This window comes from Mytilus galloprovincialis, chromosome 10 (genome assembly GCF_965363235.1).
Source record: "Mytilus galloprovincialis chromosome 10, xbMytGall1.hap1.1, whole genome shotgun sequence".
NCBI classification, from domain to species: domain Eukaryota; kingdom Metazoa; phylum Mollusca; class Bivalvia; order Mytilida; family Mytilidae; genus Mytilus; species Mytilus galloprovincialis.
In genome coordinates this window covers 79,334,125-79,351,113 of record NC_134847.1, presented here as the reverse complement: position 1 = coordinate 79,351,113, position 16,989 = coordinate 79,334,125, and the positions used below count along the sequence as shown (strand labels likewise).

The 16,989-nt window shown below is 31.7% G+C and overlaps 2 protein-coding genes across 3 annotated transcripts in view; one reads left to right on the top strand and one right to left on the bottom strand.

Moving 5' to 3' along the window:
* Positions 1-1,741: 1,741 nt before the first annotated feature.
* On the bottom strand, positions 1,742-12,975 carry LOC143048498 (V-type proton ATPase subunit E-like). Of its 2 annotated transcripts, XM_076222179.1 has the most exons (9): positions 12,826-12,975; positions 11,930-11,995; positions 10,592-10,701; positions 9,948-10,014; positions 9,199-9,288; positions 7,619-7,687; positions 5,687-5,781; positions 3,542-3,629; positions 1,742-2,679 (listed from the first exon to the last, which is right to left on the bottom strand). In XM_076222179.1, exons 1-9 carry the CDS (start codon positions 12,856-12,858, stop codon positions 2,617-2,619), a joined length of 681 nt encoding a protein of 226 aa, XP_076078294.1. In that variant the 5' UTR covers positions 12,859-12,975; the 3' UTR covers positions 1,742-2,616. The 2 variants fall into 2 exon arrangements, with proteins under 2 accessions (XP_076078294.1, XP_076078295.1); XM_076222180.1 differs by lacking the exons at positions 1,742-2,679; positions 3,542-3,629 and adding an exon at positions 5,041-5,101.
* The window catches only part of LOC143048497 (uncharacterized), a 16,816-nt gene continuing 12,781 nt past the window's right edge, over positions 12,955-16,989 (top strand). Inside the window, exon 1 of the mRNA XM_076222178.1 lies at positions 12,955-13,063. The gene's annotated coding sequence lies outside the window, so the exon portion shown is untranslated. The remainder of the gene's footprint in view (positions 13,064-16,989) is intronic.

Below are 16,989 nucleotides of genomic sequence, written 5' to 3'. Positions count from 1 at the left end.
CTTATAGCTGGTTATTAGAGGCCAAGACATGACATATATGAAACAATTCAATTGAGAAAATTAAGTCTAATTTAAACAAAACATTTCACACAAAACAATAAGACCAAAATGAACCAACAACCACTGAACTACAGTCTCCTGACTTGTTCAATAGAAATCAACTAAAACAGCCAACGATCAAAGTTTATTTACATGCATGCAATGTAAAAAAACCTGAAAAAAAACAGCGTACTTGCGCTTGAAAAGAATTTCATGACCATTGCCAAAAGACACAATCTGGAAAACATGGCCAGTTTATTACTAGCAATGTTCTTTGAATTAGCCTTCAGTAACTTTTGAGTACTCTTTACTGTTAGGCTGGTTCTTAGAAGAACTAAACTGACAAGTCCAGTTGTCCCATTTTAAATTTAAAGTTTGTTCTATTGTTGGTACATTACACAACCTTCAATGGTTAGGAGGAGGCTCACAAACATGTTAAACATGTTAAACATGGCCACGTTCTATATGTACCTGTTCCAAGTCAAAAGCCTGTAAGGTAGCAGTTGTCAAACTCTTGTGGTCTGTCCCAATTGTTCTTTTCCAATAATTCATTGTTTAAAGCAGATTTTCTCTTATGAAATGTTTCTCAATTTGTCATTGTGTGGCCTTCTTTTGCTCATTGTATAGAGAGGCTTTTGCTCTTAGTTGAAAGTTGAAGTTCTATATGATGTTCAAAGTTTGAAATGTATTGTCCACATCCCTGTCTTTGGATCCTTTGCAGATAATATTCTCTTGGAAATTTTATCAAATCTATTTTTTCTACACAAACTTCTTACACATACTAAATGTACATGTTTTCCTGTCCTGTGTAATATCATAGGAACAATCACAAATCTTTAAACTGAACTTGGATCCTCAGGTGTGAAAGTGAGGTTAAGGCCATGTAATTGTCAAATACTGTCTAAAAAAGGTCTAAACATGAAAAATACATTGTTTTTACCTACAGGAAAGAGAGAACAAGATATGAAGGTATATTTTATTGTTTGTGCCATTGCTAGAAAAGTAATACTCATTACTCCTCTGCAACTTTATCAAATGGGACACAAAAACTGAAATAGATGCACCACTTGATTTCTAGAAGAATAGGATACTTCTGTTAATCATGAATAAGTTATTTTAATGACATTGTATAATAAAATTGAGAATGGAAATGGAGAATGTGTCAAAGAGACAACAACCCAACCAAAGAGCAGAACACAGTCAAAGGCCACCAATGGGTCTTCAATTCAGCAAGAAACTCTCATAACCAGAGGCATGCTTCAGCTGGCCCCTAAACAAAAATGTATATGTTGTGTACAAGTTGTAATGTTGTACAAATTATATTAAATTATATAATACTGAGCATTGGTACAAAAAAATTACAAGACCATAAAAAGACTTGATATGGATATGAATATGGTATAAGGAAAAAAATAAAATTAGAATTTAAACCATTCACATATCCTCATTTCCAGTTTGAGGACAAGGAGAATTGCATTAAATGTTAGGTTGAAGTATATAAATTTGAATGGTACATTTTAGAAGATAAAACTGTATCACCTGGTGCAAGAAGGTATGTGTCAAAAAACTTATAACTTGTACAAAAACCCTGTACAAATTATAATTTGTACAAACTTACATCTTGTACACAACATATAAAAGTTCAATGATAATGAAGGTCATACTAATCCTCATGTGTAATGTTACAAAAATAATAAGTCTGTTTACTTTTTTATATTTATTTTACATACAGACATAAACAATTATTTTTTTTCTACCAGAGAAATGATCACATGATTTAAATGAAAATATCTATATAAACTTGATTACATATAACTTAACATACTTCACTATACATCTTAAACTGTCTTAAATCATTCAGTCACTACAATTTACCTAATTCATATTTTGAGACTTTATCCATAGGAATAGTTTCTTTAAACTTTGTGTGTATTTTATCCATTACATTATAAATGTTCAATTGTCCATCTTTAAAGTTACATTTTCCTGTCATACACAAACTTATTTATTTATTTTACGCAAATGCAAACATGTTACTTTTATAGTGGTTGTATGTTTGGTAAAACTATTACAGATTTTTTAATATCAACAAAATATTGTATATATATATTACATTCCAATTTCCAATGATATAGAAGTTACTTTAAAGGCTCTAATCCTACGTTTCTATTGCAATTTGACTAGAATAATGATTGCAACGACAATAAATTCTGAATAAAATGTTTTGAGTAATTGACATCAGATTTCTTTTAAACCTCTACACAATTTTGTCTTGCACTCTTGTTACAACATACCTACCAAAATTTAAACTTGTAATATGTTTTTCATTTGTACTCAATGTTATGTGTAATAGATTTCAGGAGACATAATTTAACGTCCCATCAATTACCAGACAACAACTTAGATATTATCCATTAGGCACAGTTTCAAGAAAAACACAATTAAGTTAAAGACAGTAACTACTATAAATACAAGTTAATAAGTTTGGAAATTGACTGTAGAAGTGTTCATACTAATATTCATTACTCAATCTAGCCTAAGATATCAGTCATGGAATGTTGAATAAGATCTGCATCCTTAATCCATAAATCTCCTGTTGGGATTCTTTCCAAAGAGAATGTTCCTTAATTCTGGTACCATCTGAAAATACAAACACAGATTAGAAACATTTATTCATTAAACTCAAAGGTCAATGAAAACTTCAGTAGAAACATGAGAAACCTAATAAGGATTTTATCTCCAGCATTCATAATATGAATTTGCACAAGTTTTGAACATTGGTAAATTACTGTTATAAAAGAGCAGAGTCAAATTATTCCCTGCATTGTACATATTTTATATGAGAATTATACACATTAGAGCTCAAACAATGCAATTTTCCATATCATTTATATTTTCTAGGGGCATTACTCTTTAAAGAATAACTAATCTGCACTGATTTATGTTCTTGTCCTGAGATATTTCTGATGTAGACCTATGCAATAAGTTTCATAAAAATCTGACAAAAATTGCATATATGTGAAAGCATTTGCAATACATTTTCCATATTATTGTTCCAAGGAGCATTACTCTTTTAAAAATAATTGATCAGCACTGACTTTTGAACTTGTCTCGAGACATTGCTGATATTACCTTTGATATTAGCTGCATAAAAATTGAACATGTGAGAGCGCAAACAATGCAATTTTCTGTACAATTAATACTTACAAGAGACACAACTCTTTAAAATTAATTCATCAGAGCTGATTTTTATACTTTTAAACCCGTGATATAAGTTTCATAAAAATTTGGCAAGAATTGTATGAGTTAGAGTGAAAACAAGATTGGACAGACTGACAGTAGCCCAGTATTTCCATGTCCATCTCAACACGTTGGGAAGGGGTCAAAATAGCATATCAATGGATTTGACACAAGACAACATTAAAAAAGTCCTCACCAAATACTAAATCATTTGAAATCAGAAACTTTCACAAGATGACATTTTAACAGTTTTACTATTTACCTGTTGACTAATTAAATCCAATCTGGTTTCTAATGTATTCTCTACTCTCAATTTGTTGTTAACTGCTAGTAATACAACACCCCCAGATCTGTAAATAGATGGAATTGCATTATTGACTGGGGAAACAAGAGGCTCTCAAGAGCCTGAATCGCTCACCTTAATTTTTTTGGTTAAATCTCTCATCAATGATTATTTTGGCTTTTCAATTTATTTAAATGTTCTTTGAATCGTCCTATTTATTTCAAAAGCAAAAAAAAAATCATTTTCTCCTATGTTCTATTTGTTCTATAGGAGCTATGTTTCTGACATACAAGGAAATGAAATATAAAATTTATACTAGATACTCTGAAACTCATTTAGCCTAAGTTTGGCTGAAATTGATACAGCAGTTTCAAAGGAGAAGATTTTTTAAAGTAAGTCAACATGATGAACAAATTGTGAAAAAAGTCTTTAAAGGGCAATAACTCCTTAAGGGGTCAATTGACAATTTTGGTCAAATTGACTTATTTGTAGATCTTACTTTGCTTAACATTTTTGCTATTAACAGTTTATCTGTATCTATAATAATATTCAAGATAATAACCAAAAACTGCAAAATTTCTTTAAAATCATCAATTCAGGGGCATTATACCTGAAAAACCAGTTACCCAATTTGGCTGAAAATTTCAGGACAGGTAGACCTTGACCTAATAAATACTTTAACTTCTTGTCTTATTTGTTCTAAATGCTGGAGTTTTTGAGATATAAGCCAAAAACTGCATTTTACCCTGTGTTCTATTTTTAGCCATGACGGCCATGTTTTTTGACGAAATAAAAAATAAAGCACAAACTTTATTTTATACATCCTACTGATCATTCAGTTGAAGTTTGGTTGAATTTGGTTTAGTAGTTTTAGAGGAGAAGATTTTCTAAAGTTAGCAAATATGATGAACAAATTGTGAAAAATTGTCATTAAAGGACAATAACCCCTTAAGGGGTCAATTGACAATTTTGGTCATATTAACTTATTTGTAGATCTTACTTTGCTGATCATTTTTGCTGTTTACAGTTTATCTTTATCTATAATAATATTCAAGATAATGACCAAAAACTGCAAAATTTCCTTAAAATTACCAATTAAGTGGCAGCAACCCAACAATGGTTTGTTTGATTCATCTGAAAATTTCAGGGCTGATAGATCTTGACCTAATGAACATTTTTACCCCATGTCAGATTTGCTCTAAATGCTTTCGTTTTTGAGATATAAGCCAAAAACTGCATTTGACCCCTATGTTCTATTTTAAGGAACGGCGGCCATGTTTTTTGACGGATCAAAAATCGAAGCACACACTTTGTGCAGGATAATCTAAGGAACAATCATGCTAAGTTTCATTCAAATCCATTCAGTAGTTTCAGAGGAGAAGATGTTTGAAAAATTGTTAACGACGACGACGACGGACGCCAAGTGATGAGAAAAGCTCACATGGCCTTTTAGGCCAGGTGAGCTAAAAAGGAGGAATACATAGTTCATTCAATCAATACAGTAGGTATTGCTGTGCTAGTAATACAACACCTCCAGATCTGTAAATAGATGGAATTACATTATTGACTGGGAAAAAAGGAGGAATACATAGTTCATTCAATCAATACAGTAGGTATTGCTTCTGATATAGCAGATGTATATCTCTTAAAGATTGAAGTTAAATATAATTCTAAGAGATTCTAAAATGATAATAAATCAAAGTTTTTTCCACAAGTAATTCTGTGATAGGTCTTTTTAAAACTCTGATGATAGACAAAGTGGCTATATAGTTGTAATGATTTTAAAGGATGTATCCTATGCTTAAGAATTGATTATTTCTGGTAAATTCGTTCTTATGTTTTGTTGGTGTATTTGTGGTCCTCAATAAAATCATGTACGGTACAATTAATAAATTTGAGCTGCAGGTGACAATTACATGCAACATGCAAATTTGATATTGTCAAAGCAACCAATAAACTTGATCATTGAACTTTGTGCACAGCATGGTGTTTGTTGTTTATTCTAATGGCTGTAATTTACATACAGAAACAACATGTCCCTCTTTCTGTTTTCTTCTATTCTCACCAACAAATTCTGAATACATGTTTTTAATGATGGAACATTTGTCCGTCATTGATACTTACATATCTGGCCCTAATCTATTTTCCTGGTCAATTGTTACTATAACATTTTTCTTTGTAGCATCTTTGTATTTCTTAATTACTGATGGCAGTAATTCCTACAAGATAGTAATTTTAACAATAACATATGTGGCATAAATAAAAATTACACAAATTGTTTATGTTAATTACAGATATTTGTACCTGGCTTGCTTATAATACCTATATAGTGTAGAATCATTAATTTTAGTTGGGTTAAAATTTCATGGTTTTGTCTATACAAGATTTCATGTGGATTTAATTTTATGGTTGCCGGTAAATGGAAGTGATAATATATGAAGGTTAAATTTTCATGCCGGTTTTAATTTCATGGATATATTTTTTCCATTTAACATATTTTTAATAGACAAAATTAAATCCTGCACGAAAAATTCTGCTTTTACAGTAAGTAAGTTCAAGCATTTAAATAGTTAGTATTGTTACATGATTTGTTTAAATAAAATAATCAATGAAAGACTTCAGTATAAATCATCTCACTATTGTCAGTAAATGAATTCATAATTCATCTTCTGATGAACCTAATCTGACAAAATCCATCTGTATGAGACCACTTTGATTGAATAAGGTATGTATTTGAGACTTTACAGTGGAAAATGTTACATAAGAATGATTAAAAGTTTTAAGCAATGCTAAGAATATCCTCACAGCCAATATACTAAGATTCAGTTTCCTGTTGCATTGACAAAAATACATCTCTCATCATACATATGTTTAAATCCATTTTTAAGTAATTGGAGGATCAAGAAATCTAAATAACAAGAGTGCACACACTGAAATGTCTCGCCTTCTTTACTAATCATTGATATTATGTTGATACTCCTAAATATAAAGCTTTATTACGACTGTCACATAAACTTAACATGAATCATGAAAATGAGGTCAAGGTCAGTTGAACCATATGCCAGGCAGACATGTACAGCTAACAATGCTTCCATACAACAAACATGACAAATATAGTTGAGCCTATTGCTTATTGTTTAAGAAAATAGACCAAAACACAAAAATTTAACACTGAGCAATGAACCGTGAAAACCAGGTCAAGGTCAAATAAAACCTGCACGATTGACATATAGATCATAAAATATTTCCATACACCAAATATAGTTGACCTATGACATATAGTATTAGATAAAAAGACCAAAACTCAAAAACTTAACTTTGACCACTGAACCATGAAAATGAGGTCAAGGTCAGATGACATCTGCCCGCTAGACATGTACACCTTACAATCATTCCATGCAACAAATATAGTAAACCTATTGCATAAAGTATGAGAAAAAGAGACCAAAACACAAAAACTTAACAATAACCACTGAACCATGAAAATGAGGTCAAGGTCAGATGACACCTGCCAGTTGGACATGTACACCTTACAGTCCTTCCATACACCGAATATGCTAGACATATTGCTTATAGTATCTGAGATATGGACTTGACCACCAAAACTTAACATTGTTCACTGATCCATGAAATGAGGTCGAGGTCAAGTGAAAACTGTCTGACGGGCATGAGGACCTTGCAAAGTACGCACATACGAAATATAGTTATCCTATTACTTACAGTAAGAGAGAATTTAACATTACAAAAAATCTGAACTTTTTTTTCAAGTGGTCACTGAACCATGAAAATGAGGTCAAGGACAATGGACATGTGACTGACGGAAACTTCGTAACATGAGGCATCCATATACAAAATATGAAGCATCCAGGTCTTCCACATTCTTAAATATATAGCTTTTAAGAAGTGAGCTAACACCGCCGCCGCCGCCGCCGCCGCCGCCGCCGCCGTAGCCGCCGCCGCCGGATCACTATCCCTATGTCGAGCTTTCTGCAACAAAAGTTGCAGGCTCGACAAAAACAGCAAGTTATCACAAAATCAATGGTTGAGATGACAAACCTGTACAGCACTGGTATCTTCTGGTTTACACATAACTTGTACTTTTCCCTCTAACAGCTGGAAAAGACCCTGAAAAAATAACAATAAATCCTGAATATACAGTTTGATATAGATATACCAGATGCTCCGCAGGGTACAGCTTTATCTGACTGCAGAGTTCGAACCCTGAACAGTTTGGGCAAGTATGGACACAACATTCAAGCTTGATACAGCTCTGAATTTGGATTGTGATTAAATAGTTGACACAACATAGGTTTCTGACACAGAATAAATGTGGTCTAAGAACTTAAACTTAAAAACTTGAAATTTTTAAATTGGTCATTTACCTATTATGGTCCAATATCCAAAATCTAAATACATGGTTAGATTCAGCATATCAAAGAACCCCAAGAATTCAATTTTTTATGAAATCAAATAATCATGATAATGTTCAATTTTGGACCCTTTAGACCTCAATGTGGACCAATTTGATAACCGGGTCCAAATATTAAAAATCTAAATACATGGTAAGACTCAGCATATTGAAGAACCCCACATATTCAATTTTTGTTGAAATCAAACAAAGTTTAATTTTGGACCCCGATTTGGACCAACTTGAAAACTAGGCCCATAATCAAAAATTTAAGTACATTTTTAGATTCAGCATATCAAAGAACCCCAAGAATTCAATTTTTGTTAAAATCAAACTAAGTTAATTTTTTAATGTAGACCAATTTGAAAGCCGGACAAAAAATTAAGAATCTAAATACACGGTTAGATTTGGTATATCAAAGACCCCAAAAATCAATTTTTGATGAAATCAAACAAAGTTTAATTTTGGACCCTTTTGGCCCTAATTCCTAAACTGTTGGGACCGAAACTCCCCAAATCAATCCAAACCTTCCTTTTGTGGTCATAAACCTTGTGTTTAAATTTCAAAGATTTCTATTTACTTATACTAAATTTATGGTGTGAAAACCAAGAAAAATGCTTATTTGGCCCCTATTTCCTAAACTGTTGGGACCAAAACTCCCAAAATCAATCCCAACCTTCCTTTTGTGGTCATAAACCTTGTGTTTAAATTTCATAAATTTCTATTTACTTAAACTAAAGTAATAGTGCGAAAACCAATGTGTCTTCGGACGACGACAACGCCATACCAATATACGACCGCAAAATCTTTTTGAGGTCGTATAAGAAGCAAGATATACATACAATGCTAAAAATAATGTTGCTTTACTATAAATTTTAGACATTTCTGTAAATTTATTATTAGAAAATTGTAAGAAATGCTGTCACAAATAAAATATATAAATAGTGATTTCCTGAAATGGCAATGACTATCTTACATTTTTATCCATTGTTTAACATGTACAATGACAATAACCAATGCACTAAGAATTTCTGTACCCAAATCAGTAAAATGGATATTAGTAACCTTCAAATCCAAAACTAATGGTGGAAACTTTTCAAACAAAGAACTGTTATTTCTTTAATCATGTTAATAATGCAGTAATCATAAAATGTTCAAAATTTAGCATTTTAAAATGTTCATCCCTTTATACAATAAAGTCTTAAACTCTTTGCATATGTAAATTTACCTGAGTGATCAGACCTTCCAATAATTTCCTGTATCTAGCTTTATCCTTTGTGATATTGTGTAGTTTAGTTCTGGCTTCTTCTAAAAGTTCCTGAAAGAAAATTAGAGAATATCATGTTATTGTTCTATGCCTGTAACATTCTTTTGTTAATTGAATATTATAGTCCTTCAAGAAATTTATGAGTTAACATGATTTATGAGTTTAACTACCCAATATACGTAAACCTACAATTTGAAAGAATATGCAGATAAGCAAATGCATTTAAGAATGAAACGAAAAGGACAAGATGCACAGTATAAGTCAATGACATGAAATTACTACATGCACTAGTTCACAAGCAAAGCACTTGTTCCTTTGTTTTCTTTTCTTGAATAGTTGTAGTGAGGTGTTAAAACTCTGAGCAAAATCCCAAATCTTACTGCAAGTTCAGGTTGACTATTTATGTATGCAGTTATGTAATTATGATTAATACAATGTGCTTCTTCAGTTACTAAAAAAGAGAAGTTGTATAAAGTCTAAGCAATTTGTTATTACTCATTTGTATCATGAACATGTTGAAAACCAAATTATGCAGTATTTACATTTTACAGATTATCATCCAGAGTAATGCTGGTCAAATAGAACCAAAGACACTGCACAATCTTCTTCTACATGCATGTTTTAAGGAGTTAAGAACTTTTAAAAATATTTCATGCCACATATGATTTTCCAAATAATTTGAGATTAATACAGTTTCACTGAATATTTACCTTTAATTGATCTTCTCTTGCCTTCAGAATCTTTAATCTTGACTGATTCAGCATGTTGGAGTTTTGGCTGAAAATAAACCATTGTACAATTCTATACTGATATTTTTTTGTTATCTAATCATTTCTCTGGGTAAAAAAACGAATTCTGCAGCATTCTGTTTCCTATAAATAAAGTCACATGTACATGCAATCCATAAATACAAGGTGAGTTATATTTGTATTTTTTATATAAGTTTCAGTCTGAATTTTGCTAGTATTTTCATTTCTTTAATGATGCTCTACATGTAAGTAATTTTAATATTAAGTTTAAAGCCAAATTATGATGTGGTAAGCTTGCTCAATGATGTTCATGTGTAGATGTTAGTTAGTATACTTATAATTGTTTGTGCATATGTTTACACTCACATCAAATTTGTATAGTAGCTTACATCTATATCATGTTCATTGTATGTTTGTTTATACATATATACAATTCATTCCCTAATGTTTGGTGTGATCCAAGACTCTGTATGAAGGCCATACTTTGATCTATAATGGTTTAGTTTTATAAATTGTGACTTGGATGGAGAGTTGTCTCATTGGCACTCATACCAAATCTTCTTATATCTAATTAAAGGATGATCTGTTGTCAAAAGTCCACCTACATTTTCTTTTGTAGTTCTACTTGTTTTTCTTTCTTTTCATAATATTCCATGATCTTTACTCTGTGTTGCTGTACAAGTCTTCCCTTTTCTATATTAAATTCTTCCTCGGCCTGTAAATACATCATAAAATTAAAGTTATTGGGTATAACTCTTTTTTTGCAACTTTCTACTTTTTGTGAATCTAAGTTAAAATGTAATGTTAAGCTTGTGTGTAATTTGGTTATCTTTGTCAAAAGAAATCATAACTGTCACTTAATCTTTGATAACAACCATGTATTCATTTTTATTCAAGGATTTGCTAGGTATAGTACAGTGTACACCAGGAATTGAAATCATTAACAAAGTAAAGGTTTTATACAGGCTAGCATGCATATATGGGGTAGTATACAAACTTTAACAAAACCACAAATTTAAATCAAATATCATGAATATTCATCATGGATTACCATTTCCCCCATTGAACCAAAATTGGTACTTTTTAAAATGAATGAATCCACAGTATACATGGTATTATCTTAATTTGCCTGAATATATATGAGGCCAAAACAAATATTTGTCTGTTTAAGGTTACATACTTTAAAAAAACAGGGTAAGTAGGTCTGTATTTCCATTTTAATTTATTCTTTCATTTTATTTTTTGTGACATGATTTTGAGTCATGCCATTACGTCTTGTTGTGGTCCGAGTTGATCATGGACCAAGTTTACTCGTATTTTTAATGATTGGATTATTTCCTTTTGTTCATGGTTGTAAAAAAATGGCGGCAAAGTGTTTATTTCATCACATGAGTCGTGAATTTCCATAAAACAGCTATCATATTCAAGATTGTGAGCATTTGGATGTATCAGGCAATTGATTTATATTATTGGCAACACTAACTTCAATTTTGACACAAGTTCAGTTTATTTTTCACTTTACGACGGAATTAAATGACTTGGGGACAGCGCTCAAAAGTAAGGTCGGTCAGGTAACCGTAAACAGACATACATGACATATATATTTTTTTGGGGCCTGACGTGTATGAATTAAATCAAACCAGTGACTATTTTTATCAAATGTCTTACGATCAAAATCAACTTAAGTTCAACAGAAAAATTCATGACTTTTTTGGGGGGTGAAAAAGTGTCAACCTGTTGACTATCAAAGTTCAAAGTTGAACTATCAATTATGATCATGATGAAACAAAGGTACAATGTACATGTATATAATAGGCATTTTAGCTCTAACAAAGGATGGTTGTACATAATGTACATGTGTATGTCTCTTATTCATCTTAAATTGCATTGTGCATAGATAGTATGGATGAATGACAATAATCATGATTAAGAGAACACTTTACCTTGGCATCAATTTCTTCAGCTTTTTCATTTGCTTCTTGTTCTATAAAAGCAACCATGTGCTTAATCTGAAATTAACATAAAAGATAGAAAATGAACAAATAGCATTTCATGGTTGAGTCAGGTATCCTAGAACTAGTCTCTTTTAATAGCTACTACATTTAAAGGGGCATTAGCTGTCAAATAGGACTCTTCACCGTTAGGTCAGCCATGTTGGACAGGGGGCAGATTTTCATAATGGAGGTAAAAAAAGGTGTGAAAAATATGGGAAAACATCATTAAAACAGAGCAGTTGCTTGGAAACAGGCATAGGATTTCCCACACCTTGATACTTATTTTCACCTCTTTCAAAAAAATCTGCCCCTATCAAATATGTCTGAACCAGAGTTCCGTCTGAGTTCGTGAAATCTTTTATTCCCTGGTGGTCCTTGAAGAAAATCTACTGGTCCTCACTATTATTTCTTTTGAAAAATGCTAAATTTGTGTCAGTCCTTTGCAAAATTTTGGTGGTAAAATCCTGAGGACTAACTGTGAAGAGCCCTATTACATGTATTACAATAAGTCTGAAATAAACAGTAAACAATGCATGTAATTGATAAAATAAATCAGAATTTTAAGTCTAGACACCATCCAAATAACTATCTAGATGACCACAGAAGACTGCTGGCAGTCTCATAACTTGATATATACATGTAGTAAACTACATAGTAAATTCAAAATACTAGTATATTCAATGATTGTCTCACAATATTGTTTTATCCAGGCAGGGTTTGAAAACAATTTAATAAAATTATGATTTTTAGCAGTACCCCTTTTCGCTTATCTAACTTAATAATCGAGGTTGACGACAAATAGAAACGTATACTTGAAATTAACTCTACAAAGTAACAGTTCATACCTGTTTCTGGACGTCTGCATCACTGAGAGCCATTTTACCAGCGATAAACCAAGAAATTCAGTTCCTTTTCGGTTAATGTGTCGTCTAAAATCTCGTGATTGCAGTCGACCTCAAAAACTATGACGTATTTCACATTTTGGAACTTCCGCTTTAGAACAGACGAAAGTTTTTGTCGAAAGAGAAGTATTCTGCTTGAAATGACGATGAGAATGGAGACTGTTACAAACTAAAATCACCGGTAAAGACAATAAATCAAATACCGGTAGATTTTTTACCGCAAATTTGCACATTAAAAAAAAGTTTCTAAATGGGTAGCACACACTGTTGATACTGCTTGGAATCAACCCAGTAACACTATATAAATTTTGCTGGTAAAACTTGTTTCCGGTTGACAAACATACATGATTATAACTTTATAGTATCTAGAAGATTAATATGAGGCAGGCATTACCTGTAAATGGAGACGAAGTCTGTGTGAATTATTTTTTTGTAACTTAAATATTTGTTTAAAAAAAAAGAAACGGAAATACCGTAACGTTTCCCATTTTGGTTCTGTTGTTAGGGATTTAGTTGTGACGTTATTTAAATTATGACGTCATATGCAATGTAAACAAAGAAACGCTATCATCAGGTAACGTTTTTTCATATCAAGGAATTATTAAAAATGAAATGGGTATTGCGCGTTCCTTCCTATTTTATACTGGACTGATAAATATATATTTTACTCAAAGTTTCATACAAACGAGACCGGAAAAAGGAAGTACATTGTACATTTCTGCGCAGGTCCGGGATTTCAAAACACGACAAAAAAAATTTGAACGATTTTGAGTTAATTAGTACATTGAATGAAAAATTCGGGAAATTTTCCTGTATTTTTTTTTTATTGAATTTTCTACTGTTATTGGGGACTCCGTTCCCATATAAGATATATTGGTGGTATAAAAATATTAAAAACAAAATGTGTTGTTATTTTGATAATGTGTAAATTAAACTTCTGATACTTTTAGTTTTAAAAAGAAATAATTCATCTTATCTATTTGTCCGCCAATACACCTTATCGCTAATCCCGGCTGAACAAGCCTCTTGAACTTTTGATGCATACAACAATCATTTTTCCATTGTGGCGTCAGATGTTTTGTTTTGTGACGTCAAAATTTTACGGGAAGCTGTGTGATATCCAGTAATGGTGGACAAATATCAATAAGGTGTATACTACATGCACTAGGACATCTCAAAGGTTCCCCCTTTATATGTGCTGATATTAGACATTTGTTTTAATATATCTTGCTTAGCTTTTATTCTGCATGTGCTATCTATGTATTAATATATATATATATGTGCTGTCTGTCTGTATGTTTTTGTTGTATGTGGAATTATAGTTATCCCGTACCATTGTAAACTCCTACCAACGTCAACTCGTACCACTAAAAAAAAAACTCGTATCAATGCAAACTAGTACCAACTTATTTAAATGCATTTGATTGGTGTTTAATGATGAATGTATACTGTTATTTCACTCAATACAATGTACCTCTTAAGTCTGTAAAATGTATATAATTTGAAAGTACAATGACCAATTTGTAGCTAATGTTCCTTGTGTATTGGATAATTAAGAAATTACATTTATATTAGTGTCTATGTTATAAAATACAATAATTTTTGTCTAAGTTTTCATTAAAATCCAGTATAAATTCAAGTAATTCAACTTTTTTTTTACTAAAGTTTACAAAGAAAAAACACCATCAAATAAACATTCGTATTTTTATGCCCCACCTACGATAGCAGAGGGGCATTATGTTTTCTGGTCTGTGCGTCCGTTCGTCCGTCTGTCCCGCTTCAGGTTAAAGTTTTTGGTCAAGGTAGTTTTTGATGATGTTGAAGTCCAATCAACTTGAAACTTAGTATACATGTTCCCTTTGATAAGATTATTCTAATTTTAATGCCAAATTAGAGAATTTATTCCAATTTCACGGTCCACTAAACATAGAAAATGATAGTGCGAGTGGGGCATCCGTGTACTGTGGACACATTCTTGTTTAATATATTTTTAATGGTACGAGTCGACTTCCCAGGGTACACCTTTACGTTTGTAAGAGTTAACTTTTTTGGTACGAGTTAACATGGTACGAGTTTTCGGTGGTACGAGTTAACTTGCTTCCTTGTATGTGTATCTGATGTTATTACATGTATGTTTTGTTTATTAATATCAGTCGGTTTAAAGAGCTCTTAGAGCTTGTGTTCTTTGTCATTATGTATATACATTGTATGCAACCCGACTTTAAATAAAGATTACTTTACTTAACTTTACCCCTAAAATCTTGAAGTTATAAGAAAATATTGTGTGCCACAATGGAATAGAGGCTGTTGTATGACCTCAATAGTTCAAGAGGTACAAATTCTCAGGTCAAATGGTGATATCCACGTTTCAAAACTAAACAGTCATTGACATTCAGTCAGGGGTACTACTTGTACAAGTAATTTTTATTTACTTGAAGAAGTAAAAAAAATAAACATATATAAGTAAATTATAATGTGTGAATAATCTCCCCTTAATTTCCTCAAAAATTTACTGTACTGTAAGTAAATTTTTTTTATAATCCCACCAAAATTCTCAAGTTTTGAGATGTAAAATCATGCCTTTATTGATTTATCCCAGGTTAGCTCATAATTTTTTATTAGAGTTCAATGTTTCATCTCATTAATTCAACAAAGAAACTGAATGTGCAAAGATCTGAAGTATTTGGGCAAAGCCTTCAAAAATTGCTCCTTTGGGGCTTGTAAATGACCAGTGTTCTGAAGATACATGTAACAGACAAATGGGTCCATGAAATAACACTTTAATGATTAGTAAAGACATCTGCAGTGGGCAGACTCATTAAAATTATATTAGAGCAAAAAAATCCTAAGAATTTAAGAAATGAAGATAAGATGACTTTTTTAGAAATTGACTAGTATGCATGTTGTGTGTTGCATGTTGCGTGTTGCATGTTGCATGTTGCGTGTTGCATGATGTTCCATTATTTCTTTTACAGTTTTTGTAAAATTGGATGAATTTTTGGATATACAAATACTTTTTGTATTTTTTTTTTATCAGTCATTGTATGTTCACCCTTATATCTATGACATACATCATGGAGTCTGCACTTTTATCAATATCTGTCTTTTAATTAAAGTTTAAAATACTGTCATTGAGCTTAAGTTTGTCTTCCTTTCGCTTTTCTTCTTTTTAAAATAAACCATTTCACATGGGCATTCCTTAATTTTAATTGTTTTTAATTGTTGTATGACCCCATACAACAATTGATCATTTCACCTTTAGCTTGATAAGTTGTTTAAATTTTTGTTAGCCGAATATAAAAAATCTCTATGTTGAGAGAAAATCTCTGTCATTGAAAATAATTAACAGGTCATAAAATTCTATCAAATTATCCCATATCATCTAATTAATACTATAGATCAGTCTCCAGAATCCAAGTTTTGATGACTTTTGTTGATAGATTAATTATAAATTTCAAATGAATTGAAGTATCCACTATGTCAACAGATAGTTTCATGTATGGTCCATTTTATGTTACCAAGCATAATATAGTGCAGAATAAATTTGACTCATACACATTTAGTTATAATATAAACCTAAAAATTGAACCTCGTGTACATTTAACAAATGAATATTTAAAATGTTTAGCCTTTATTTTTAGCTCACCTGGCCCAAAGGGCCAAGTGAGCTTTTCCCATCACTTGGCGTCCGTCGTCCGTCGTCTGTCGTCCGTCGTCTGTCGTCCGTCGTCGTCCGGCGTCGTTAACTTTTACAAAAATCTTCTCCTCTGAAACTACTGGGCCAAATTACACCAAACTTGGCCAAAATCATCATTGGGGTATCTAGTTTAAAAAATGTGTCCGGTGACCCGGCCAACCATCCAAGATGGCCGCCATGGCTAAAAATAGAACATAGGGGTAAAATGCAGTTTTTGGCTTATAACTCAAAAACCAAAGCATTTAGAGCAAATCTGACATGGGGTAAACTTGTGTAACAGATCAAGATCTATCTGCCCTGAAATTTTCAGATAAATCGGATAACCTGTTGTTGGGTTGCTGCCCCTGAATTAGTAATTTTCAGGAAATTTTGCTGTTTTTGGTTATTATCTTGAATATTATTATAGATAG

What these genes read in the sequence shown, in the direction of transcription:
- LOC143048498 (XM_076222179.1), bottom strand. Translation starts at nt 12,858, where the DNA reads ATGGCTCTCAGTGATGCAGACGTCCAGAAACAG. An exon ending in CTGAAGAAATTGATGCCAAG is followed by an intron (nt 10,702 to 11,929) that starts GTAAAGTGTTCT and finishes ATGTATTTACAG; the next exon opens with GCCGAGGAAGAATTTAATAT. An exon ending in AAGATACCAGTGCTGTACAG is followed by an intron (nt 5,782 to 7,618) that starts GTTTGTCATCTC and finishes ACTATCTTGTAG; the next exon opens with GAATTACTGCCATCAGTAAT.